Below are 27,146 nucleotides of genomic sequence, written 5' to 3'. Positions count from 1 at the left end.
CTGGGCAGGTGCTGAATATGGCAGAGATCCAGACCCGGCTGGCCTACGTGTGCTGCGTCCGGCAGCTGGAGATGGTCAAGAGCAGCGATTACTGCGAGTACATCCGGCCACCCATCGACCGCTACGGCACCCTGGACTTCGGGAAGTTCGACGAGATCTGTGTGAGTTGCGAGCAGGGCGTGGGAGTCGGCAGGCCGGACCAGCGGCATGGGTGGCGGGGTCTCTACCTGCCTTCTCGAGGCGAGGCAAAGGGCTTCCAGCGTCCTCCGTTGGCGGAGACCGCGAGACGGTGTCCACTCAAATAGTTGCGAGACCGGCAGCCTTGGCTTCACTCACCCCGCCAGGCAAAGGGCCCGCGAACTCTCTCTTCTGCTCAGCATGAGGATCTGGAGAGGCCTTGGCCAAACCTATGGCGCACCAAGGCTCTTGGCAAAGGCCTCGGACTTATTCCCTCCTGCCCAGCGTGACCTGCAAGAGAGGCCTTGGCAAAGACCCCCCCGCTATGCATTCGGGCCGAGGGCTCTGCCTTCTTTCCTCTTGTCCAGTGTGGGCCATCCAAGAGGCCTTGCAGAGCCCTCCCCTGTCCCAGCAGGCCAGCTCCCGGCTTCCAGGCAAGGCCAAGGGCTCTTCCCCCCCCCCCAGCTCTGGCCCGCGAAGTGGACCCGTCTCGGCTGTCGCGACTGACCGCTCCGTCTCTTTCCAGGAAGTGGGCTATCAGCACGGGAGGACAGTGTTCAACGTCTGGAGCAGAAGTGGCGTCCTGGACAAGATGCTGAAGGACAGGCAGGAGCTCTGCCAGTCCAAACCGTCATGCGTAAGCATCCCGCGCGGGGGAAGTGGGGGACGCCTTCCGCCTTTTAGTTCTCCAGGCATGATTCTCCACCAACATCCCTGCATCGTGTTGGAGGGGAGGAGGGAGGATCTGCATGGATTCCTTCCCGGGTCAGCCGAGAGCTGCTGCCAGCTCGTGTGATGACAAGAGCCGTCCCCTGCAGGCTCAGAAAGGGCTGTGCAAAAGGTTAAGGGCTTCACGGGTGTCACCCAAACGTAATCTTCCAAAGAACCCTGCAAGGCAAGTGCTATGCTCCCCAGATTGCGGCTGAGGCTGAGGGGGAGCAGCTCGCCTCAGGGAGTTCAGGGCAGAGGGACGTCCCATGTCGCCGCTCCTAGCATAAGGAGAGCCCTGCGGGATCCGGCCCAAAGCCCATCCACTCCAGCCTCCTGTTCCCTGCCGTGTCCCACCTGAGGCCTCTGGGAAGCCCACAAGCCGGAGACGAAGGCATGCCCTCTCTCCTGCTGCTGCTCCCCTGCAGCTGGGATTCGGAGGCCTCCTGCTTCTGAGCCTAGTAGCCATTGACGGGCCTGCAGCCCGGGGAGCCAACGGTCCGATGCATTGGAAGCCAGCTTCAGGCAGTCGTCCAGTCGCTTCCGATCAGCAGACGGGGGCTAGAGGCAGAATTGGGGGATTACATCCAGTCTGAATACGGGGTGGGGGGGATGCAACATCTCGGCATCCAGTTGCTTCATTAGGGTAGCCATCTTGTGGAACGGCCAAGCACACCACCTTGGCAGTGCCGGAACGAGCAGCCTGTTTACCCTGCACGCTTCCGGCCTTTTGCTGGGATTCTCTGCCCTCGCAGCCTTTATCTGGTCGCCTGACGGCGTCGTCTTAGGGGAGGTTTAATTTTTCTGATACACGCAGCACCGGTCTGGAATTGTGGGCCGCTGAGTCACCCCGTTCCCAAGGCCGACTGCAACGCGGAGATAGCAGGCCCAATTAAAGGCCGCCCTTTGTAGGGGCCTCTGCGGCCGCGGCCAGTCGCTTTTGGCCAGGGAGCGGAGTTGCCTCTGCATTATGCCTCCAATTTACCGGTTCCTCGGCCGGCAGCCCTTTCGGAAGGCTCCTTTCAACAGAGATTGCTTCCGCTCATCAGCCAGCCTCTCTCTGTGGCCACTCAGTCGCTCCTCTTTCCAATCTCCCGGTGGGTCCGTTGAGCAGACGCCTTGCTGGCTGTGCCAGGGCTCTTTATTTTCATGGCCCCATTTGTCAGGCAGACCATCGCAAGCCCTGCTGAACCCCCAGCCAAGCAGTCATCGATTCCCCCCACCCCACCCCTTCCTCTCTCCCTTACAAAACTGCACAGAGAGAGCTGCAAATCAGCTCCTTTCTCTCAATGATTTAGAGCCTGGAAAACCAACGTTTTCTTTTTACTGTAGCAGTAATAGAGAGCCGGTGTGGTGGTTAGAGTGTTGGATTCGGGCTGGGGAGACCCGAGTTCAAATCCCCCTTCAGCCATGAAACTCAGTGGGCGACTCTGGGCCAGTTGCTTCTTTCTCGGCCTAACCTACCTCACAGGGCTGTTGTGAGAATAAACACATCCATGTATACCACTCTGGGCTCCTATATTGCGGGGTGGTCAGCCAAGGCCGTGGATTGCCCAGGGCTGCCTGGTGAGATTCTCACCCAGAGCTTTGGATCTGGGACTACTTGGCCAACCCTAACCACAGGTGTGGTTTCCCCCCCCCGGATGCTTGGCAGAGTATTTCCACTTGGGCTGGACAAATATCAGGCACAAAGGAGGGAGTGAGCCATAACGGAGCCTTTCCTTCTTTTCCAGATCGTCACCTGCCCCACCACCTCATTCACCGACCTGGCAGAAATCGTCTCCAGAATTGAACCCGTCAAGCCTGTGGTCGTGGCAGATGGTGAGTGGGTGGGGTGTGAGGGGCTTCTCCCAGGAGGGAGGCTGAGTTTTGCCTTCCTGGGTGGGTTTGCTTAAACCATCACCACCCCTGTCCCGGAAATTTAGCTCCTTGCTTTTGAGAGGGCGCTGGGATCCTCCTCCTGTGTGGCTCTCTGGGGTCCATCCTGCTCTCATCAGCTGAGCACACGAAACCCTTCCTCGGTAAATGCAGCTTGGCTCGCTGGCTCGAGTCGTCTGTTTGCTCTGCAGCTGCTGCCTTGCGGGATATGCAGATTACGCTCAGTGCAGAAGTAATCTGAATAGGGCTGTTGATTTAGGAAGTGCTGTGTGCTTAAGGTTCGGCCAAGAAGCAAAACGGAGGTGTTCAGGCAGTGGAGGAGAGCATCCATCCACGGGTTCACTCCTCTCCCTTGCTCCAATAACCACCGATCAGATTTTAGCAGGACTGCCTATAGGCAGAGGAGCTCCCCTTCGCACCCCCAGTTCTGCCCTGCCTCACTCTCACTTGGGGGCTTCTTTTGCCTTCCCAAACGGAGAATCTGCTCCTTTCTGTGTCTCGGGCCGCCTGCAATTTCAGGAGTCGGCTTGTGGTATGATTCAGGGCTGACGGGTGGGGGCTGTAATCGAATCGCCTGTGCGCCCGAGTTGGAGGTCCCAGATAGGACAGAAATGCCAGCTGTTTACGTTCCACACTTCCATTCCTGCCAGTGAGACCATGAAGAATCTGGAGGGGGTTTCGCCCTCCCCGAGTCCGTCTGCTCTGCTGTGAGCATTCTTCTCTCTCCCGCTTGAAATAAGTTTCTCCCTTCTGGGCAGATGAGTCTGACTACCAGACAGAGTACGAGGAAGAGGTTCTGGGCAGCCACAGGGATGACTACGTCAACTTCCTGAGTAGCCAGGCAGAAGACGACTCCGACTCCGTAAGAGCCTTTTTGGGGATGCGGTGGGGGGGGGGTCTTGCCTGTGGAGGTGGGGGAAGAGGGGAAGAGAGCTGGCCTGATGGGAGTGAGCCTGAATCGTCCCCTTTGCTAAGCAGGGTCCATCTTCGTTTGCATTTGGGCGGGACACCACATGTGGGTGTGTCTGCTTTAAGATATTATCCCCCTTCGGGGATGGGCCCGTGGTGGAGGCCCCACTTTGCCTGCACAAGGTCCCAGGTTCCGTCCCTGACAGCACCTCCAGATCGGGCTGAGAGAAACTCCAGCCTGTAATCTCAGAGAAGCCGCTGCCCGTCAGGGTAGACCAAACTGAGCTAGATGGACCGCTGGCCTGACTCGGTCGGAAGCAGCAACCGAGGTTCCTGTGACACGGGGTGGAACGTAGCTTACCGAAAGGAGACTCGGGCTGGGTGTCTTCCGCACGTTGCTTACGGCTCGAAACCAATTCTCTCTCTCTCTCTCTCTCTCTCTCTCAGGATCAAGAAGTCCGGCTCCGGAAGCGGACCAGCATGGCCAGTCAGGAGAGCCCCTCCGGCAGTGGGACGGAGCTGAGCTAACCCCCCCCGCCCCCCCGAGGCGCTACAGCCTGCCGCATGCCCACGCATTCTCTTCTTGCCATTACAGACTTGCCTGGTTGAGATGTAGCGGTGTGGCTTTTTCTTTAACTTCTTGCCCAACGTCCGGGCAGGGGCCTCAGCCTGTGGTGGGAGGGCAGGACCCTCACCCAGCCTCCCCTCCTGCCACCCCCACCCCCACCCCCACCCTCCAGTCGTCGTCTTTTTCGGCTACAAGCCCGCAGAAGCCTCCAGAGTGGCTTGGCCCCAAAGGATTCTGGGGTGGTGCTGTTGGACGCTGGCCGGGTGTGGAGTTGGTGGTACCCTTTCTGCTTGTCCAGTGAACAAGGGGGCGGCACGGGTTGGTTTGTTTTTTTGGGGGGGGAGGCTGCTTTGCCCAGTTCAGGGGCGGTTTTTGGCACTCTGAAGCCAACCCCGCCGCCCCTTGCCGAGATTTCTGCCGCTCCCTTGCCTGCACCTACGGCTGGGAACAAAAGGTTCTGCTGACAGTTAGCAGGAAGCCGGAATGTCAAGATGCAAATACATCGGGATGTTCCCCGCCCGCATCCGACACGGGGCGATAACAGAGCCATCTGTCGGGAGCTGTCGCGTCTGGCGGCAGCGCCAGCAGCTACCTCGCCAGGAACGGTTGGATTGAAGAAGTGCCTTCGCTGGATCGCCTTTCTCTGTTGCCGGCTGAGGGGAGGACCCCAGCAAGCAGCTCCCTTGCTCGCCTTTCCGAGACTGCTTCCCGCAGGCCGCCTAAACGAGCCTGTTTCGGGTCATGGCATCCGTCTGTCTCTCTCTCTGTCTCTCCCGTTTGTTTTAATGAACAAATAAAAACGGCAACCAGATAGGTTTGTGTCATTGAGAAAAAATCCTCGCTGCGGCTGCAGTTTCGGGGGGTGGGGCGGGCTGTGAGTCAATGTCCGGTGACATATTGGGGAGCGGGAGTCATTCAGGTCTACAACATGGGCGTCGCAGATCTGATCTGTGGGTGGGGGGGGGCTACTTTCCGGCAGGGTTTTCTTGTATGGGTGTTGGAGGAACGCAGTGATTGGCCTAGCCTCTTCTCTGTTATCCTCACAACAGCCCTGTGAGGCCGGCCAAGCGGAGGGAGAGAATATGACTGGCTGAAGTCTACCTAGGATGTTTGTTCTTTCTGAACATTTGCACGTGATCGTTTGCACCAGTTTTACCCCCTACACCCAAGTCAGAGAGAGTCTGTGTGAAGAGGCCATGGGCTTATGCTTTGCTTTTGGACGATGGATTGCCCTGTAGCATGCTCAGTTCTTTGCAATATGCTCACATTCCTAAGAGCAATCTGTGCCCCATGTTTTCAGCCTGATCTATAAGGCAAGGGGTTAGGGTGTGCCTTCAGCCAACCTTCTAAAGCGCACACACACACCCCTGCTGATGCACAACTTTGAGCAACTGTCCCCCAAAGCCCCTTCCTGCTCTTGGGGAAGCAGAAATGGTGCCCCCCCCGGCTTTTCACCTGCAGGCAGCGGCTGACGTCCCCCACGCCCACGTCTCCCAAGCTGATTATAGTGATTATGGTGGCATCTTTTGTGTGTTGCTTCTTCCCAGACATTTGGGGTGGGGAGGTAACAAGGCAGGGCATTGCTTCTTCCTCTTCCCTAGGGAGGAACAAAATGATTTGAAAGAAGGAGCTCGACAGATTGCATAATTCTGCTTTTTTTCTGCCCTAAATTGGGACTAGAAATATAAGGTCAAGGCTGTTGCCCAGTTTTTTAAAAAGTTGATATCCAACTCCACGTTTCTAGTTCCTGAGATGTCACCAGGCTTTCAAGCACATGTTGTGTGGTCTAGCAACTTGTTTAATGTGAGGTCTAGCAACTTGTTTAAAGAGAGCAGCAGAATTTTGGGGGGTGTTTTTATTATTATTATTCAAACGTGACATATAATACCCTCAAAGATTAGGAATATCCACAATTGCTTTAACACAAGCAGAGTCCAAAAAACATTTTACAGCATGATACAAAATCTGTTGCTAGTTCAACAGCAATTTTAACCCTCTTCTTTCCCCCTAAAATGCTGAAGCCTTGACTCTTCTTCAATAAACAAAAAGTGTCGCCATTTCACAGAGAGCGAGACTGTTTTTATCGAAAGGGCTTTCTCACTGTTGGTCCCTTCTGGGTGCCTGATACAATTAATAATATTTTTGCTGCAGTCATTAAACATTAACATTATTTCCACGTCCTCTTGTCTTGATATATCCTCGAGGAGATCCATCAAAACAACGCCTGCCTTTAGTGCCCATTATCGTTTTAATTTCTCTGGGAGCCTTCTGAATGTTGCCAGCAATCATGAGAGTGCGTTCTTCTGCTAGAGCGAAGCCATGCCCTTGTTTCTTTCTCTCCAGCTCATTAAACCCTGCCGTTGCTGCTAGACCCAAGCGGAGGTCCTCTTGCAGGAAAATAAAAGCCATTTGCTAAACCTTAGCTGCTACGGCTGCTCTTCGGCAAGGAGGGAATTACTCCAAGGGATTATAACGGTGGATCCCCCTTCCAAAAAGAAAAGAAAAGTCCTGCCAGACTGGAATTTTACAGCAAAGTGTCAGAGGACAGAGTCACATTGTCTGGCAGTAGCTTTAAAAGGGGAGGATTGGGGGAGGAGAGCTGGTCTTGTGGTTGCAAGCATGACTTGTCCCCTTAGCTAAGCAAGGTCTGCCCTGGTTGTATATGAATGGGAGACTTGATGTGTGAGCACTGTGAGATATTCCCTTTAGAAGATGGGAAGCGCAGAAGGTTCCAAGTTCCCTCCCTGGCAGCATCTCCAGGATAGGGCTGAGAGAGACTCCTGTCTGCATCCTTGGAGAAGCCGCTGCCAGTCTGTGAAGACAAGACTGAGCTAGATGGACCAAGGGTCTATGGCAGCTTCCTCTGTTCCTATTAAAGAAGGGATAGAATCTAACAAGCTGGAAAACCTAGGTGGACTGGAGTCCTCCACAGAATCGTGATGGGTGACAATACGAGGACTGAAAGGAAATGTGTTACTGGGGACGTGCTATTGCCCTGCGGATCAAAACGCTGAGAGTGACCTGGGATTTGGAGAAGCAAATAAGAGAAGAGTCAAAGAGAGACAATGTAGTCATAATAGTAATAGGTTTTTTTATTGTAAACTGCCCAGAGACGTAAGTTTTTGGCAGTATAGAATTTAGATAGATAGATTAGATTAAGTAACTGATTGACTGATTGATTAAAGGGTGACTTCAACTACCCACACATAGACTGGGGTAAATTCACATTCAGGTAATGAGAGAGAGTCCAAATTTCTAGATGTGCTAAATGACTGTGCCTTAGAAAAGTTAGTCGCAGAACTAACCCGAGAGTTGGCAACCTTAGACTTCATCCCGAGTGGTGCCCAGGACCTGGTGTGAGACGTCAGAGTTGCAGAACCACTGGGGAACAGTGACCATAGTGGGATCCAATGCAGCATATATGTGAGTGGAGAATTGTCCAGGGAGCCCAGCACAGATACATTGGACTTCAGAAACTTCTCAAAAATGAGGGGAGTGGTGAAAAGGAAGCTGAAAAGGAAAGTCGGGAGGGTCAAATCACTCCAGAAAGCATGGGGTTTATTTGAAACCACAATACTAGACGTTGGAATGAGGCCATGGGAAACCCCTCCTGTATTCTACCAAAATAAAACCACGGGGCTCTGTGGGTGCCAGGAATTGAAATCGACTTGATGGCACACTTTACCTTTACGCTTCAAGGAAGCACTGGATTTGTTAAGCACCACAGCTTGTTCCCACAGGCAAGGAAAGGCCTCCAACTCCCTCCACGGAGAGCTCATCTCTACAGCAACAGTTCTGCTGGAGTACAACTTTGGACTTTGCCTGTCATCATCTCCCCACACCAACTCCCCCCCCCCCCACCGCCTAAGCCGCTGCTTTCTGATCTCTGGAGCGCTGAGATAAACTTCATTAATTGTTCTGCTGGCTGGGTTTCCCCTGGAGAGCAGAAGCTGCGCTTGGAAATTGCACAAGGGGCTGAAAAGAAATCTAGCCAGGAGGTTGGTTCTCTGGGTCTCTGCCATGCCTGGCCAGAAAGGACATCTGTCGGGTTGCCAAGCCACAAGGGGAGAGGAAACAGCCTGGCCTGCTACTGTGCCTCCAGCAACCCTTTATGGGCAGAAATCAGCATGGGAAGTTGATTCCACGCTACGGAGAGACAAACATTATAATCTGTAATTGGCACACAGCTGCAGCAGCTGGCTGAAAACTGGGCAGCAAAGCCAACCAGTCAGGGTTTTCATCAGGGCCAGGCCGTGACTACCTGAGTCTGCCATGGACGTTTGCACAGCCTCGGTCAAGTCTCTGACTGCCTCTGTCCCCAATCTGCAAAATTCTGCATGGTGCTGGGTCTCACTCCTAGGCTCCAAAAGGATCCTTGCCTTGCGGAGATGAGCACAGAGATTCTGAAGCTCTTTGCAAAGAACCCTGACGGCAGTCATGCGGTCTTGGGTTGCCATCTTTTCTTCTTCTTCAGTCCAGGCTTTTTGGCCTTTAAAAAAAAAAAAAAGACCTGGGTGGCGGGCAGAAAGCCATCAGGTGATGCTTTCATTGGCAATCTCAGCCCTATACAGATATGATGATGTACACATGTACAATGTTTATGTGGGAATGATGCAGATGATCGGAAGTGTGTTGCTGTACCTGGGTTCAAGTTAACGGGTGGATAACAGAATCGGAATCAGATCTTTACGACAGTTATTGACCAGTACAATTAATCTCACCACCATCCATCAATCATCTACATCCTTCTGAAACACTATCAATCGAATAAATCAGTCTGAAACGAAATAAGCCTATAGAGCATGAACAACTTGTCCCCTGCTGAGCAAAGAGGCACCTTTTAAAAGTGGTTTCTCTTTATTTAGCAGGAGGAGAGCAACCGGCCCTATCCATCTCCAGCACAGCATCCCTCCAGTGGCTGTTGCTGGTGTCTGTCTTATGTTTCTTTTTTAGACTGTGAGCCCTTTGGGGACAGGAAGCCATTTGTTACATTTATTTATATCTATGTAAACTGCTTTGGGTACTTTTTGTTGAAAAGCGGTATATAAATACCCGTCATATCATAACTTCGTTTACTTAACGATCCTCATCCGCTAGATGAGGGGAAGCCTTTACAACTTCTTGATGAACTTTATGTGCAGTGGCACAAAATTAGCAACACGGGAGGTTGCATGTACATTTCTGTTGTGTGAATAACTCTACCTGTGTACTCTGTATACTTGTGCGAGTACTGAACGTAATATGTAAATCGGGCTCTTGTCTGTTGAGGGCATAAGGAGGAAAGTGGTGTCTTTAATGCTACCCTTATCAGCACAGAAGGTCAAACCTGTGCTGCCTGTCCTGTTCTGCCTGGCTGCCCCCAATCCCATTCCGTCCCCACTTTGGGAGAAAACAGGTTTGGAAATCACAAGTTGACAAGCAGGAGTCAAGGGCTGACAGACAGGGTGCCCTTTGCCTCCGTTCTCCGTGGCGGATCTCTGCTTTGGCCGGATTTTTCCTCCTTTCTCTCCACATCACAACATCTCTAAAGTAAACAGACGCACATCTTCCTGATTGGCATAATTTCCCCCAATTACGCTGTTTGGAGTTTTGCTAATGAGCAGATTTCAGCCCAGACATGTCGGCCTCCGACTGACTGACTGATTAAGAATGTCAGAACATCAGAACAGCCCTGCTGGATCAGGCCCAAGGAGGCCCATCTAGTCCAGCATCCTGTTTCCCACAGTGGCCCACCAGATGCCACTGGAAGCCCACAGGCAGGAGTTGAGGGCCTGCCCTCTCTCCTGCTGTTCCTCCCCTGCAACTGGTACTCAGAGGCATCCTGCCTCGGAGGCTGGAGGTGACCTATAGCCCTCTGACTAGTAGCCGATGATAGACCTCTCCTCCATGAAGTGATCCAAGCCCTTCTTCAAGCCATTGAGGCTTGCCTTGCTGATGTGGAGGAACATCTGTGAAACTTTGTGAATCAGGGAGCAGAGAAGACACGGATGCCCCTGAAACACTTGCGACTGGCAGGCAGCTGTCTCTCAACCCCAACGTCTCGATCAGAGAGAGGCCTCTCCAAGGCTTCTGATATGAGATACTTTGAACCAGGGGTGTCGGACTATAACTCCCAAGCATGTGGTTGGACCTCAGCTCCCAGGGACAGATCCCAAGGGTGGGGGTGCTGCTGCTTTCAACCGAAGCTGCCAGAGATTGGACCTAGGGACCTTCTGCATGCAAAGCAGATGCTGCCCCAGTGCGCTATGGGTGCATTGCATATGGCAGAGAGTCCCTAACTGGACGGACATTTGCAATAAACATGATGGATGGATTAAGTGCCCTCAAGTCGGTGTTGACTCTTAGCGACCACAGAGAGAGATTCTCGCCCGGGCAATAAACACTGCCCACTTCAAAGCACTGCTTCAAAACTCCATGCTGCAGCGGGGATCTCCTCGTGTGCAAATCTACTTGCCAGAAGCCTTAGCAACCTTCCCACGGATTTTTGAGTGGCACGTCTGGGTCTCTTGTTGTCCCTGTGCAGAGTTGGTCTGTTTGTACTAGAAATGCACAATGAGGAACATAACGTCCAGCCTGGAAGACGAAAGTCAACAAACGACAGTTAGAAACGGAGCAAAAGGCCAGAGAAGAGCTAATAATGCAAGTGAAATCCAAGCATGTCCCTGTCTCCCGGGCCTGTGGGGAGAAAAATGCAAAAATGTTTTCCTCCAGTATTGAAGCCACTAGAGGATCGCGCTTTTGTCGTGATTGACCGGCTCTGGATAGTGTTTGTAGATCCTCCTTTGAACCTCTGCCCATTTCTTTGGCTGGGCTTCTGTCTCCGCCACACCTGACGAGGCTCTCGCCACCCCTTGTGTTTTGCTGTTCAAGGTTCCTTTCAGGCACCCTCTCTGACCAACCATTTACCCAGAGTCCCAATTGCTGGTGATTTGCTGCAGAGGAGAAAAGTGGAGAAGGCCAGCTAGGCACTTGGCAGATCTCCGCGCTCTGGCTGAATTAAAAGCGCCACACGAAAAGAAAACCAGGACCGCAGCCTTAACTAACATCCCCTCTGTGAGGGCCCCAAAGAAATTAGTATTCCAGGAAGTCCTTGCGGGGGGATTGCGTGCAGCTCTTCGCTTCTGTGTGGAGCAGTGAAGGCAGGCGTGCTTCCCCGGAAAAACCACTCAAAGAGATAATTGAGGGTGAAACCAAAGAGTGTGTTCCCCCCTCCCCCTCATGCTAGACTTTGGATGAAGGCAGCGACCAGATGCCATTTTCTTCAGCTCTTGTCACCCCTGCTAACTGAGCAAAGACACACTTTTCCAAGTGGTGATTATCTTATATTTAGCTGCGGGGGAGCAACTGGCCCTCTCCGACCCCAGCACAGCATCCCTCCAGTGGCTGTTGCTGGTGCCTGTCTTATGTTTCTTTTTAGATTGTGAGCCCTTTGGGGACAGGGAGCCATCTTATGGATGTTTTATGTTTCTGTGTAAACCGCTTTGAGACCTTTGGTTGAAAAGCGGTCTATCAATATTCGTGGTTGTGGTTTCGAGCCATTTCGCTTTTCCCCACGGTGAAAAAGCATAGGGGTACCTTTAAAGCCTAGAAGTGTTTTAAGGGTACCCCTCAACATGTTGCATGTGACTGCAGCAAACGTGTTTGCACCCACGTATCGTATAGAGAGCTTGTCATGAGGCTGCATCGGTCTGCAACTCCTTTTCCAGCTGTACATCTGCCAGCGAATGGAATTTATCCTGCAAAATATGACACGGCACGCTCTCTGCTCTGCCAGCATGTCAAATGCAGCATGGCTAGCCACAAGGGTGGCTCTCAGGAAGAGCTGGGCGTTTGCCACAAGGATACACAGTGGAACTTTCTTTAATTGAAAAAAACACAGCAAGTATCTAGTCCTCATGGTTATGTGGTTAAAATGTGGGTGATGCAGAATCTCAAAAGGCCCAAAGGTGGTTGATTCAGTTTCCAGGTACTTGAGAAGCTTCCCTGTCGGATGATGCTCCTTGCTCCTCCCTCATGCCTAATTGCAAACCCAGACTAAATCATGCAAAATGATATTTAAAACTGCAGGATAACATTGATGCAAAGCAAGAGAAATAATGGCCTTTTCCTTTGCATAGGTTTATCCAGGCCACAAAAGAACCCAGCTTTTCCCAGTGCAACATTTGTGTACCACACACGTTGCACTGATTTATGTTCCCTCTCTGTGTTTGGCTCATTTTTATCTTTCTTCGTTGCTGCTGTTTCATTCTGGAGTTGTCTCCACCGCCGCTCAGCTCATTTGTTCTGCTTTGCTGTGGGTTTAGTATGGAGTTGCTAGTTTGAGATGGCGTTCTCTCTTTCTTTTGCTGAGGTTGTGAAGAGTTGGAAACGGAGAGAAAGAGGAACACCAGCTTTCTTAAAAATAACAATAATAATAAGGCGTACCGAATGGCAAATGTTACGGCTTGGGCTGCGATCGCTTTAGCAGAACCTGATGTCCTAGGGCTGCGTTTGTGGATGTTAGAAAGCCATAACAAAGAAGCAGAAACTGACATCAGCATCAGAGGCCACCTTGATGGCTTTGAGCCTGCATGGCGCTTGTGCCAGAGACGGAAGGAAGGAAGGTGTGAGGACAGGCAGAATCTGAACAGCCCAAGGAAAGGTACAGCATTATTTGTTCACGGCAGCAAAGCCATGGCTTACTCCTGCTCTTGATCTGGCTGACTTTCACGCCCCATTTCCTTCCAGAGGGCTTGTACATACTGTCAGCCAGGATCTGCCTCCTTGCGGGTTGCCTGCCTTAGGCTACGTCCGCAGATATGTACTACAGACCGCTTTGGAACCCAAGTTCTCAAAGCGGTTTACACGGGAAAAGAAAGATGCGCGGAGAATGAAAGAACACGGTTTGATAGGTTGCAGTTGCGATTGTATGCCATGCTATTTATTTCACATTTATTTATTTGTTTAAACATATTTCTATACTGCTTTTTGTGTGTCTTTTTAGAGGGCGAGCCCTTTGGGAACGGGGACCATCTTATTCATGTTTTATTTATTTTTCTATGTGAACTGCTTTGAGAACTTGGGTTGAAGAGTGGTATATAAATATTCATAGTCGTAGCAGCAAAGGCCCCGGTTTGGGCTTGGACACCCTCTCTTCCTCATCCTCCCAGATCAAAAGCGGAGGGTCACTCCAGCCTGTGTGCACATGTGAGAGAGTGAGATACATGCCGATGCACTCTGCATATCCTCAGAGGCATGCATTCCATCAAGCAACCCCATCCAAGGCAGTAAGGTTCCAGCACCCTGAGCGATCCAAGCCGCTCACGATGTCCTCACCCTGTTGAAGCAAGCAAGCACCCTCTTTGTTTCCAAACCAGGTCAGCAGCCTGGGCTGGCATGCCGCTGTAGCGAACATTTGCTCGCTGGTGTCGAAAGCTGAGTCATGCGAGTGGCGCAGGCTAGAAGCCAACAGGCACAGCAGGCTTTTGTCCCCCGGGGTGAGCTGTGCCCAGATGGTTGTGGGGGCAGATCAGTCTGCATGGTGCCGGCTGACAGCTCGGAAACTGGGCCGCTAGACTCGCTCCAGCCCAAAAGGGCTTAGCCACCCTCTGGTGGGTTGTGGAGACGTGGTGGTAGGATGCATTCAGGAAGGTGGTGGGTTGCGAGCTTTGCAGGGTGGAAGGCAGGCAGGTGCTCTTGGAGAGGGGAGGTCTCTCCGCTGGGGACTCCTCCTTCAGATCCCAGAGGTGGGGTGCAGAAGAGCTGGTCTGGTGGCAGCCAGCATGACTTGTCCCCTTAGCTAAGCAGGGCCCAACCTGGTTTACAGCTGAATGGGAGACTAGAAGTGTGAGCACTGGAAGAGATTTCCCTCAGGGGATGGAGCCGCTCTGGGAAGAGCATCTAGGCTCCATGTCCCCTTCCTGGCAGCATCTCCAAGCTAGGGCTGAGAGAGATTTCTGCCTGCAACCTTGGAGAAGCTGCTGCCAGTTTGTGAAGACAATACTGACCTAGATAGACCAATGGTCTGACTCAGTATATGGCAGCTTCCTCTGTTCCTATGTTTTGTTTCTATGTGTGTTCATTGCTGGTGGCATCTGGTGAGGGTCATATCAGGGTGTATAGCAGAGGAGTGTGATTTGGGAGTGAGCAGAAACTGGTGGAACCTCCATGCTCAGGGATAGGCTACCTCCGAATACCAGATACTGTAGCCCCCGCCGCCGACAAACAAGGGAAGGGTTAGGGTTCGGTTAGGGTTAGGGTCATGTTTTGCTTGGGGGCTCCCCAAAGGCATTCGCTTGGTCACTGTTGGAAATGGAGTGATGGACTTTTGGAAAGGAAGAGGGCCTCCATGCCCAGAGGCAGTCTGCCTTCAAGAACAACCCTGAGTGTACACGAGGTCTGTTGCCTTCCTCTCCTCCTTGTGGGCTTGCTGGAGGCACCTGGTTGAGGGAGGATACTAGACTTGTTGGAACTTGGGTCTGCTTGAGCAGGGGTTGATGATCTTGTCTCCATTTTAGCCACGACGGTTAGTCATGGAGCCTCTGTGGATAGAGGCACCTTACCTTACCTCCGAGTATTGGGGGGGGAGGGGGTCGGGACACAGAAGATGCCCTGCTTGGAGGCTTCCCAGAAGAAGAAGCACCTCTCTGGCTTCGGGCTCTTGAAGCTTGGGTCTGCTTCCGCGAGCCACTTCCGATGAGCCGCAAATGGGTAGGAACGGAACCTCGGTGGAGAGTGACAGTCTACCTCGGAGTATTGTTGCGAGCTGCAGAACCAGGGAGACCGGGCTGTCCCTTTCCATGCCCGGCTCGTGGGCTTCACAGACATCCCTCGGTGTCCCGTCCCTGCGGGAAGCGGGATGCAGGAGCTTTAGGGCTGGAGCTCCGTGCCAGCTCCCCTTCCTTCCGCAGGCTGCGCGTCTCCAAAGGCGATGCGGCGGGTCCCTCGCTCGCTTCTGCCCCGGAGCAGAAAGGAGGCTCCCCTTTGGAGACGCACTTTCCTTCGCCGGGCGCAACGTGCGCTTAGCGCGGAGAAGAGGCGCCCCTCGTGGCCAGCCCCAAAGCCGGCGAGCGGTGCGGCGGGGGCGGGGAGCGTTGTCCTCCCAAATATGGTCACACGCCGCCCCGCGAGCTTCCTGCGCCCCGCCCCGCCGCGCTCTCCTGCGGCGGCGGCGCCCGAGCTGCAGTCAATGGGCAGCAGTGCAGCGTGGCGACCCTCCTTCTCCCCCCTCAGCGCCACAGGCGGGGCCCGCCCGGAGGGGGCGGAGGAGGAGGGGGCGGCGGCTTCAGCCCGGGCAGCGGCGGTGGCGGTGATCGCAGCCCGGCTGGGGCGCAGCATGGGCGGCGGTGGCTGCGCGCGGCGGCGGCGATGAGCCTGCAGGAGGACCATGGGCACGGCCGTCTCCAAGCGCCGCGCACTCCGCAACGAGGCCGTGGCGTCGGTGGCGGCCAAAGTCAGGTGAGCACCGGGGTCGGAGGCAGATGGGGCGGGGGGGGGCGCGGCAGAGGGGCCGGCGTATGGCGGGGGCAGTGAGGGCAAGAGCGGGGCCCTGGAGGCTTGTGCGTAAAAGGAACGGGGGCGCAGAGGACGCGCAGGGCGCAGGTTCCCCCTTCCGCCATCGACAGGAGGCTGAATGCGACGCGCAGAGGATTGGAAGGGGGCTTGTGGGGCGGGGGGAGGTCGGGCCAGGCCCCCCCCGACAAGTGGTGTGCTTCCACCGGCCCCCCCCCCTTTCTGCGGAGGTGAGCCTGGGTATGGCAGAGGAGGGAGCAGCCGCGCCGCGCCGGAGGGAGGGCGAAGCGGGGGCTGCTCTGGAGTCCGGGCACAAGCGTGCACGGGGAAGCGGAGGAGGCGGGCTGCCACGCGCCCTGCTCGGCGGCTGGGGACACCAGTCGAGGCTGGTGCGAAACCACGGAAATCTGGTCGATGTCTCCTGGGCACGGGGTTGGTCTGCTGGGCGAGCTGAAGCATTGCTGCGAGCCAGCTGAGCGGCGGCTGCCTCTCTTTATGCCCTTGCCCGGCTGTGCACAGAAGCGCACGGCTGCTGCCTGCCTGCTGCCTCGCCATAAAGAGACCAGCAGCAGGCGGCTTGTGCACACCAGCATGATGGGAAGGCGGGTGGCGCCCCTCCTATCCGTGGTTGGTCAAACGCGCCCCCCCCCCCCCAATTTGTGGCCCAGCGTTTCCCGGCTGCTAAGTTTTCCTCCCGCCCCCCATCCCCGCAGACTTTCCCTCTCCAGCGGCGCCCAGGAGCCCACCTCGGGGGTGGGGTGGGGGGGCATTGCGTCTTCTCGAGCATCTTCCCAGCAAGTGTGGAGTTGTCCAGCGCGGGACAGGCAGCGCTGCCGGCCATGCTGTGCTACTCCCGTATTTTTAGTCTGGCTGTCGCTTTGCTTTGCGCTGGGTCGAAATAGCCGCTGACGTGAGGCGCGAGGCGCTTGGCGGACTGCCCAGCCGTGGACCGCTCCTGGCACAGCCCCAAGGAGTCCACGGCTGCTGCTCCCGTGAACTTCCAGCTCTGGGAATGCAGCACAGGGCTGGGGTTAAACGCCCCCCCCCCCCCCGGCCAGGGAATCCTCTTTGACTAGCCTTCAACAAGCCACAGGGCACGGAGGTCCCACCGCTCCAGAAAGGGGGGTCCTGAGCATGAAGGAGTCTCTGGGCCTCGCCACTGTCTTCTGTGCTCTGCTGGGCACGCTGTGTGCACAATCCGCCTAAGAGTGTGTGTGTGTCCCCCCCAAACATCAATCGGAGGGTGGCGGAGAGAGTGGTGATATAGGCAGCACGAACCCGACAAGAATCCCCAGCACGCTGCAGAGGATGGTTCACATGTAAATGTGGCCTTCTCGGAGGATTGAGGCCATAAATCTCTTCCTCCGAGGGAAGCGTCCTTTGGTTGAGACTGGGTGGTTTGCACAGATACAGACGGAGAAACTGAACTGACGCAGGTGCCAGGGAATCTTTTGCAACTGCAAGAGGTGAACCGGCTTTCTGAGTGGAGTGGAGAGAGCTCCTTTTCTGGAGAAGGTTTTGAGTTTGTCCCGGGAGCCCCGTTGCTGCCTCGGATTTCTGTTTATCGTTCGGATCCTAGGGTGTCTTTTCTACACTGAGTTGCAATGTTGTGGAGCACACAGTTTTCCGCCCCTGTGTTTAGATCAGGGTTCTTTGTTTGCCCACAGAGGGATGCTCTCTAAGGGCACCTGTTTTCAGGCCACGCGGTTGGTACAGAGTGTGAAATTCCGGGAACGTTCGGAACCTTTTGTTTGTTTTTAAAGGAAGCCTTTAGTCCACATAGCCAAGGGAGCAGGCTTGAAAGCTCTTGGCTGAAATCTCAGGAACGAGCGGCACGAATTGGGCCACATGACGCAGTGGATGTGCAGACGGGCCTAAATTGCGGAATCTGCATCTTGGAATTCTGGCTTGGCGGGTGCAGAATTTGGCTTTCCCGGGTGTGGCGTTAGAATTGGCTTTGGGCACAGAATATCTGTGTGCTCGACCCTGACTGTGACTTTGCCACGCGGCTCGTGCAGAATTGGAGAAGCAGGAACGCATTGCTCATCGTGACAAAACCCGGATGCCTTGCGTTCAGGAAATGGGAAGAAATGGCCCAAGGCGAGTAACCGTTTTAAAGAGCAGTGTGATCCGCAGATCTCTGCGGAGCCTCCTTACCAACAAGTGGACCCGGACGGTTTCCTCGCTTGGGCAGTGGGCAAGCCTCTAATTGTGAGGGTGGCCTGGTGCTGGCTTTCTTTGGAGAGAGACCCCCTGCATGAGTCCATGTTGATTTCTCCAGGCTTGGCTGCTTGTGTGAATCTACTTTCCATGCTTCATTTGTTGTTGTTGTTGTTTTTATTATTTTGCTTCTTCTGTATCCTTCACCTGTTCACAAAGCCCACCTTTCTTCATCTTTAAATGCTGCTCTCATCTCTCAGTATATCCCTGTCCATGAGCTTTAGGCTTCCAGCTGCCCCGTACAAAGATCTTCCTCTCCCTTCAATGCCTCTGCCCTTTCTCCTTTGCTGCTCCTTATGTCTGGAACCATTTCCCAGAACACCTCTGTGGTGCCTCTTTCCTTCTGACGCCTCTCCCAAAACTGCCTTCCCCATGAAGCCTTTCCCACATCCCCTGTATCCTATTGTGGTGAACCTTTTATAGGTGCAACCGAAATCATTGCATATGCTTCCCCTGCCGCGGTTTCCCTTGCTTTCTTCTGCCCTCTCCCCAATGGCACACTTGAGATTGTAACTTCCCCCGGGCAGAGTTCTTTTTGTCCTCATGGTACGTAATAATACAACCACTTAGCTAAAAGTAAGCAGGGTTTGGGTATGGTTAGTGCTTGGATGGATGGATGGAGGACTACCTGGGAACCCCATCGGTTGCCACCTTGGGGCCCCATCATGGAAGAAAGGAGGGGAACTGGGATTGGGAGACTTGATGTATGAGCACTGGAAGATATTCCCCTCGGGGATGGAGCTGCTCTGGGAAGAGCATCGAGGCTCCAAGTTCCCTCCCTGGCAGCATCTCCAAGAGAGGGCTGAGAGAGATTCCTGCCTGCAACCTGGGAGAAGCCGCTGCCAGTCTGTGCAGACAATACTGAGCTGGATGGACCAAGGGTCAGACTCAGTCGAAGGCAGCTTCCTAGGTCCCTAAAGGCAGGGAATCAGTATGCTAAATAAATTTTTAAGAGAAATCAGCCCATCTTTCAGATCTGTGCCTGTCTGTAAGTGAGTGGGGTGTGCCCTTGCCCACTTCCACCTTGGAGAGAGTGTCTTCCACCAACCCGTGAAACTAAATGAATTCCTCATGATCCCTATCCGAGGGGTGTTTCACACATACTGGTGCATCCATTGATGTCTGCCCCACGGGGCCCTGTGTTGTGTGAATGAGCTTTCGCAGATCAGCATGGCTTGGGCAAAAGCCACTCCAGGGTTGGTTCACGACGCTGACATCCTCTCCAAGTGGCATTTGAAAGAGAATCCTGCACTTACTCGAAGGAGAAACAGACATTCGAAGAGGAGTTCCAAAGTCTTCCCCGAGAAGAGACATCGGAGGGTTTTCTCATTCCGGTTTCACCCCATCCACACAGACCAAACCCTGCAGACGGGGTTTCTCATGTTGCCGCTAAAGCACTGCACTCCCCTCGCCCCCGATGGTGTTTGGAAATTCCACCGCTCGTCACCCAGAGTTCGGGAATCAAGGAATTCTGACTTGTCCCAGCCTCCGCTGTGGAAGCTGCCGGATGGTGTGTGGAGACACATGTGAATCGGATTATGTGGGCTCCAGAAAGGATGGGAGAAGGCAGGAGAGAGGGAGGCTGGAGCTTGGCGGGAACGGCCTGGCTGCCATCTGCAGGCCGTACGATGCCTCTGCTTCCTTCAGTGGCAAGGTTTTTGTGCTCCAGAACGAAGCCAGCTGGGCAAATTTCATTGGATGCGGCAACCCCATTTCAGTTGGTGTTTTTGCTCTTCCCTGTGATGGGAGAATGCGATTCCCATTTTATAGGGGTGTGGGGGGGGGAGTGAGACTGAGAGAGAGCCTGTTGCCCAAGGCCACAAGGGTGTCCTTGGCAAAGGTAAGACTTGAACTCGGGTCTTCCCAGTATTGTAGTGGGGCCAGACCACGGGTGCTCGCAACAGTGATAGCATCATAGAGATACTCGCCAATATGGTCCACACTTGTGCTGAGCTAGGAGATGGTGGCAGGGTTAATGTCCGACCCTTGCTCCAGCTAGCTCAGTATTGTCTTCCCAGACTGGCAGCGGCTTCTCCAAGGTTGCAGGCAGGGGTCTCTCTCAGCCCTTTCTTGGGGATGCTGCCAGGGAGGGAACTGGGAACCTTTTGCTCTTCCCAGAGCGGCTCCATCCCCCGAGGGAGAATATCTTACAGAGCTGACACTAACACTGATGGGGTCCAAGATGCCAGTGACTGACCAGGAGAGGGGTCTTGGAGTTGTGGCCAATTGGAAGTGTCGATTCAGTGTGCAGCAGCTTTGAAAAAGGGAAATCGCATGTTCAGGATCGTTAGGAATTAGGGGATTGAGAACAAAACTGCTAATGTTAGAATATTAGAATTCTAATTAATATTAGAACATTAGAATTCAGAGCCACTGAACTATGACCCCATCTCCTGATGGACTCTAGGATTACTGCTTCTTTCTCCCCCTCCACAAACTGCCCCCGTCCCAGGTGGCTACAGAACTAGAGTGAAACCCATCTCTCTGTGGGCACCCGTCACTGGCAAGGAGCTCTAAAGCACCACTTGAGACGGCTGGCTTCCCTTGGGCTTGCTCCCAGCGCACCTGACCGTCAGCTTCCCGAGACGGCTAATTAAGTTGTGCACAGCTTTGATCTTGGCCTGGATCCTTGTAAACAACTAACTCGTGACACTCAGATAAGCCTCCGGTCTTAGATAGGGCATATCTCTGAGCATAACTCCTTCGTATCAGTCCCCACTGCTGCTCCGTGTGGCGTCTCGGGCCGGCATCGTCTTCAACGCCAGAATAAGGAGAAGGGGTTTAAATGAGCTCCCTGTGAATTTGGAGACTCTTTGCAGATGTACAAGCTGTGCGTCTGGATTGGGATTGTATATGCATAAAGCTAGCCTTTGATTTAATTGGATCACCTGGTACAGTGGGGAGATAAACTTGGATCATTTCAGGTGTCTTTTTCCCTACTCAGGAGTAGGTATGTGGATGGGAACAGGTTGCTGACCTTTGGACAGCTGAAGGTGAAGTTGCTGCAGAAGTTAAGGTCTCGGGCAGGGGTACGGGACAGGTGTACCAGGATAGATTGGAAAATATTTGCTTTAGTTAGGTCAGATTGGCTAGCAACCTTCTGGCGGATGCTTCCACCTCTAGTGTACACTTTGGCTCGCTTGCGTGACTCTCCTGGGGGAATTTGCTCGGAGGGCTCCTGCTTCTGCAGTGAGTCTGGACGAGAAGGTCTTTCAACCCCTTCCTGCAAGGGCAGGGGGGAATATTTGCTGTCCCTACAGGCTGCGATTACACGTTTGAGCAACCAGGAGGCTGCAGTCCTTTTCCATGCAGCGGTGCAGCTGACACTTGGATTCTGTGGACATGTTTACCCTGCTTAGCACTGTGTCTTCCATGGGTGCTTCAGTGTGAGGTTAGTGGACATCAGGATGGAGAAAAGCAGCTCCCTTCCAGGTCTTACTTTCCAGACTCGGCTGTGAAATGGTTCGGTTTTTCTGTTCATGGGATGGAGAGAGCCAGGGGTGCAAATAACTGCAGACCTGGGGAGGTGATACGCACGTCTGAAATGCTCCCTTCCACAGAGCTAGTTTTTGGGTCTCTCCTTTGGACCTCTGGCTATCGCAACCCCTTCTCCTTCACTGAAACAGTCCATGGGAGCTTGCTTCTTGGAAACCCGGTGCCCTTTGGCTTGCTGAATGCACCTGCTTCCTCTCTCAACCCTTTCCTCCGCCCCGGCTGTTGAATCTTCTGTAGTTTCCCTCGGGTGCAGCAGTGTGAAGTGTGTGTTGTGTAAGCAGCTTGCCCTCTGCCGCAGATCGGGCGACTCTGCCTTCTGCGTGCCTTTGGAAGTCTGCACGGTGCTTGCTCCGCAGAGCGGGGCCGGCTTCCCAGATTAATGGCTCTATCATCATAAAGAGCTGGAACGGGGGGGGGGGGGAATTGTTTCTGCCTGGCTGTCCCCTTGGGGTGCATCCCCAGCAAACCTTTTAAACCGTTCTTTAATGGCCTGCTTTTCATTTTTGTTCCCCTGCTAGTTCGGCTGTGTTCCTGTGTTTACTCGCCTCTTCCCCTCGGAAATAGACAGCAGTCCTTTTTAGGTGGGGTCGTTGCTGTCTTGTGGTCTGGTTTTTTGGTTTTTAAACGAAGTGTGTGCACGCAGGTAGCCGCCGCCTCTCTCTACAGGCGCTGGCAACTTTGCTGAGGTGTGCAAGAAACGCCGGGCAGGAGGACTCTGGGGACATTTGTGTGGGCTTGAAAAATAGCCAGACGTTGAGCAAAGTCAGGAGGAAAAAATCTAGGGCTTCTTTGGGCTGAGGTTGATGAGTGGGTGGGCCATTTCCCCACCCCCTGATTTCTTAAGTGGAGAAGGAACAGCAAAAAGGACAGTGGTTGGTATGTCCTGATCTGGAGCTTCGAGTCAATACGTTACTGGCAGGTTTGATGCTTCGACCTTGACTGGCTCACCCGTCACGCAGTTCTTGCCCTTGACTTCTTCAAGAGAGCAGCGAATATTCCTCTACTCACTGAGCAAAGAGGCACCTTAAAAAAGAAAAAAGAAAAGGAGAGCGGGAGGGGGGAGCAACTGGCCTTATCCATCCCCAGCACAGCATCCCTCTGATGGCCGTTGCTGGTGTCTATCTTCTGTTTCTTTTTCAATGGTGAGCCCTTTGGGGACAGGGAGCCATCTTTCTTTCTGTCTCTGTCTCTCTCTCTCTCTGTCTCTCTTTATACAAACATCCATACCTATGTAAAGCCCTATATAAATATCCATCGTACTCATTTCCATATATTCCTCAAGGAATTGCACCTTTTGGCATCCAGTCATGTGTTCCTGTTCTGGGGGTTCAGGGAGGGGTTCTCTGGGCAGTGTCCTTGACGTGGTCATCCACACCCAGTGGCCAAAGTGTTCAGCTGTACCTGCAAAGACCTGCTAGCAATCTGTTCCTCTTCGGTGGAGATGATGGGATTTGTAGTCCAGCAATAACCGAGGGAGCCAAGATGGCCTAATCTTGATCTAGATGATGCTTGATGCTCAGTATTGTTGGAAAGGCCTTGTTGTGTGTGTGTGTGTGTGTGTTTGTGTGTGTGACACGTGTGTGTGTGTGTGTGTGTGCTTGCTTGCTTGCTTGCTTGCTTGCTTGCTTGCTTGCTTGCTTGCTGTGACTTTTCTTATGCTCCTCTGGCCCAGATTGACAACCTGGATTTTAATGGATTGACTGCTGTTTTGTGGGTCGCCCCCCAGTTACTGGCTTCTTACTGCTTTTTAATCTCCTCCTTCACATGTTGCTTTCCCTGGTTTATTGCTGCTATCATTATTATTACTGTTATTGCTGCTGCTGCTGTTCTTTTGTTGGTAGTCACCTTTAGGTCTTTGCAAAAGGCAGAATGTCCCTGCCAGCATCTGTAACAATCGGCAGGCGCAGAGGAGAACCTTTAGCAAGGCAGCAACTCCGGAAATGTGCATGAATGTTTTGGAATCCTTGCGTTTCCAAAGAGACAGAGAGCTCTTCTCAGCAAGCCTGGGCTGGAGGACTCTTTTGCCAAGTGCCGGCAAAATTGTCCTTGGACCATCGCCGGAGTCCTCCTCTGTTCTCCTCAGTTAACGGCGCCTTTGGCAGTGCCTACAAAGGCTGGTCACAGCCATAAGCATTTAGCAGAGGCACCAAAATACAGACAAGTGGGCTGTTGTGGAGCAGGGCTGGGAAATCATTGCACGGGTTTGCTTGTGACCATTTCCTTGCCGGTGGGACTTGGGTGTGGAGGGGAAAGAAAACATTTCTTGAGAGGGCCCTCCAATCACGAAAGAAAGAAAGAAAGAAAGAAAGAAAAAAAGAAAGAGCACCATGCACATGCTCATAGCAAGATTGTTGTCACACTGCATGTGTTTGCGCTGGAGCGAAACTGCCCTTCGGGGCTAAACACCATCTTACGTTAAGTGCGTCGTTACAGCCGACGTGCCTGGGTTTCTCTCTCTCTCTCTTGCTTGTCTGCAGCTGCTGTTTGTCCTGAGAGGCAGATTCCCAGAGGGGCGCCTGTGAATTTTACCTCCTAGAGCAAATATCCACGGGGTGTGGAGAGAGCACGGCAGAGGCAGAGCGTTAGAAAGCTGCCATATACTGAGTCAGACGCTTGGTCCATCTAGCTCAGTATTGTCTACCCAGGCTGGCAGCAGCTTCTCCAAGGTTGCAGGCAGGAATCGCTCTCAGCCCTATCTTGGAGATGCTGCCAGGGAGGGAACTTGGGACCTAGATGCTCTTCCCAGAGCAGCCCCATCCCCTAAGAGGAATATCTTCCAGTGCTCACACATGTAGTCTCCCATTCATATGCAACCAGGGCAGACCCTGCTTAGCAAAGGGGACAAGTCATGCTTCTTACCACGAGGCCAGCTCTCTTATTTATTATTTATTTATCTAACATATTTTTATACCGCCCCAAACTTACATCTCTGGGCAGTTAACAACAAGATTAAAAACACACACACACACAAAAGCATTAATTAAAAACAAAAACAAGAAATCTAAAAACAAGAAATTTAAAACACAATTTAAATTAAAAACAACAACAATATTCTAAAAAAACCATTAAAACCATCAAAACCATATCAATTAAAAGCCTGGGTGAACAGGTGCGTCTTGAAAGACTTTTAAAAAGTTGTCAGAGATGTGGGGAGGCTCATTCCATCTGACCAGCTCAGCTCCTGTTTCGGGGAGGGGAGAGAAGCACAGATTTCCAAAGACATTAAGTGCACCTTTAGAAATGTGTGCAACTTGGAACTACATTGGAGAGTGAAGGGGGACAAACTTCTTACCCCGCTTAGGGAGTTGTGGGCACTCCTGACTTTCGATCGTGTGTGAGCAAAGAAACAGTTAGAAGGAGCAGAGAGTGATCATCGGAGAAAGCACAGCTCCCGAAGCTGAGAAGGGTGCTTGTCCTATCCGATTTTTGATCATGGGAGCTCCCTTAAGGTGTAGCCTGGTACTGTCCAAAGCAAGAGACAGCAGCCAACGAAGAGGAAATTGTGAAACTGACAGAGGGAACAGATGCCTTTGTAGTCCTTCTCATTCAATTGCATAGCAGATTGAAATGGATTAAAACTGACCTTTGGTCATGAAGGGGGGAAATCCACCCAAATTTGGTGCTGAATTTTGCCTACGTAGCAGCTAACTTTCCCCCTTCCCTTCTGTTTTTCACTTTCTGCTGCTCTGGGCTTTGGATACGTGAAGAGCGGCGAGGGCCTTCGGAGACTATCTCTCGCAAAACCACCCCGAAGGCAGGAATGGTTCAGGTAGGAGGAATCCCGGTCTCTGTGTGTGGTTTTTTGCTCTCTGTGTTTAGACTCACACTGGCATGCTTGCACTGCTTTTGTGTAACTTTCTGTAAACATTGTGGTGACTTGGGGAAATGGAAGAAAACCAATAAAGGAACCAGCCAGTTTTATTTGAATGGGCTTAATTTGCTGAACATTTATCCAGAACTGTGTGCAGCCAGCGTTAGATTGTGCAGAAGTGCAGGAAAAGGGGGAATATAGCGGGTGCAGAATCCAGGTGCTCGAGAATGTCAGCAACTTTTTTTTAAAAAATGGTTTCTGGTTCTAAGTGCTTGATATGGACAAAGGCTGTTGAAACTGCCAAAGCAGAAAAGGAGCTGAATATGATTTCTGCGAATTGGGGTTGGGACGGATCATTGCCTTTCTCATCGATTTAGCAAATTGTGGTTCTTTAGTGATTGATTCTTCTTGGCCCAGAATCCGAATAGGATTCTGTGGAAGTTTTAATTACAATTGGTGGAGTTTTAATTACAATTCCACACTTAATTAATTTAACGCTGATGGCGATGACCACAAGCAGGGCTCAGACACATTCATGGAAGACCAGTCGATCATTGGCTACTAGTCCTGATGTCTATAGGCTTAATCCAGACTGAAAATCAGTCTCAGGGAAGCGATGGCAAGAGAGAGGGCATGTCTTCCCCTCCTGGTTGTGTGGCTTCCCAAGGGATCTGGTGGGCCACCGTGGTGGAAACAGAGTGCTGGACTCTAGGCCTGAGGTCTGATCCAGCAAGGCCATTCTTATGTTTTAATTTGGTTTATAAACTACAGTTAAAGAGTTAGTAACTCTTGGGGTCAAACAAAATCCCAAACACAATAAGAATCCAAATCTTGTAAGTAACAGAATATCAATTTTCTGAAAAATCTAGTAAGACAAAGAGAACCACAGCTGTGTCTCCAACTATGATATGTGGAATCGCCCAAGTCATCTATCTGATTAAAAAATAGCTACACATATATAGGTCAGTTATGAAGATATTTATCCTAGTCACAAAAACGGATCCATTAATGAAACACAATTGCATCGGGACAATTGCAGGCTTGTATGATAATCGGAGACATATTTGTGACTCTCCTTTTTCTTATGAATTTGTTCGGAGGATTGATAATTACATCACTTACTCGACCTTTGGATTCTTATTATGTCTTGATTTTGTTGATATGGTTATGTGTTGATATGGATTGCGAGGCTTGAAGGTTCCAAGAAGCTTGAGTCCCTTTGGTGCTGGATGGGTCTTCCTCCAAGGGCAGATTGCGTGCCGCTCTCGCTTCCTCCCCGACATGCGGCTTGTCCCCCTTTCAGATCACTTGCTGGCAGAGACTTACGTGGGGCCGGAGGACTCCCCGGAGATGCACCAGGCGGCGCAGAACAAGCGACGCCTCTCCCTCCTTTCTGACGGCAAGTTTGAACGGAGTTTCTCGGAGGAGCACGGTGAGAGAGAGCTGGCGGGAGAGGGCCCCAAGTCGCGGGTCTACACCATCTCTGGGGAGAGGCCCATGCTCTCCCAGCACCAGAGCGAGAGCATGGAGCTGGTGGTCATCAAAGGCGCCGAGGCAGAGGAGGAGGAGGAAGAGGAAGAGCACTCCCTGGGACAGCCCTTGCAGAACGCCGGCAGTTCCCACAACATCAGTGACCCCTGCAAAAGCGGGTGGGCGGCCAGCCGGCAGGTCACCAAGGACTGCCCCGGCTGCACTCAGTTGGCGGCCCCTTCCCAGCATGCCTTTGGCCTGGAAGAGCCTCACCACCATCACCACCACCACCACCACCATCACCATCACCAGACTGGCGAGAGCGGCTGGCGCCGGAAGAAGCTGGAGAGGATGTATAGCATCGACCGCGTGTCAGGTGGGTGGCGAGCACAAGGGTGGCCCTTCTGGGCTGAGATCCAA

General features: G+C 52.7%; 2 protein-coding genes across 7 annotated transcripts in view; both read left to right on the top strand.

The window, feature by feature from the left end:
- The window catches only part of PNPLA7 (patatin like phospholipase domain containing 7), a 57,082-nt gene extending 52,031 nt beyond the window's left edge, over positions 1-5,051 (top strand). For all 4 annotated transcript variants that reach the window (XM_053282018.1, XM_053282017.1, XM_053282021.1 and 1 more), the window contains exons 31-35: positions 9-161; positions 704-814; positions 2,619-2,706; positions 3,522-3,625; positions 4,120-5,051. In XM_053282018.1, coding sequence (XP_053137993.1) covers positions 9-161; positions 704-814; positions 2,619-2,706; positions 3,522-3,625; positions 4,120-4,200 — 537 coding nt within the window. In that variant the 3' untranslated portion in view covers positions 4,201-5,051. The remainder of the gene's footprint in view (positions 1-8; positions 162-703; positions 815-2,618; positions 2,707-3,521; positions 3,626-4,119) is intronic.
- A 10,332-nt stretch (positions 5,052-15,383) lies between these two features.
- Positions 15,384-27,146, top strand: part of NSMF (NMDA receptor synaptonuclear signaling and neuronal migration factor) — a 34,525-nt gene continuing 22,762 nt past the window's right edge. For 2 of the 3 annotated variants that reach the window (XM_053282110.1, XM_053282109.1), the window contains exons 1-3: positions 15,384-15,676; positions 25,153-25,214; positions 26,560-27,102. In XM_053282110.1, coding sequence (XP_053138085.1) covers positions 15,606-15,676; positions 25,153-25,214; positions 26,560-27,102 — 676 coding nt within the window. In that variant the 5' untranslated portion in view covers positions 15,384-15,605. Of the gene's footprint in view, positions 15,677-20,756; positions 21,342-25,152; positions 25,215-26,559; positions 27,103-27,146 lie in introns of those variants that run through there. The other variant, XM_053282111.1, reaches the window with a different exon arrangement.

The sequence above is a fragment of the Hemicordylus capensis genome, chromosome 17 (assembly GCF_027244095.1).
Source record: "Hemicordylus capensis ecotype Gifberg chromosome 17, rHemCap1.1.pri, whole genome shotgun sequence".
Taxonomy (NCBI): domain Eukaryota; kingdom Metazoa; phylum Chordata; class Lepidosauria; order Squamata; family Cordylidae; genus Hemicordylus; species Hemicordylus capensis.
This window is presented reverse-complemented; position numbering and strand designations above follow the sequence as displayed.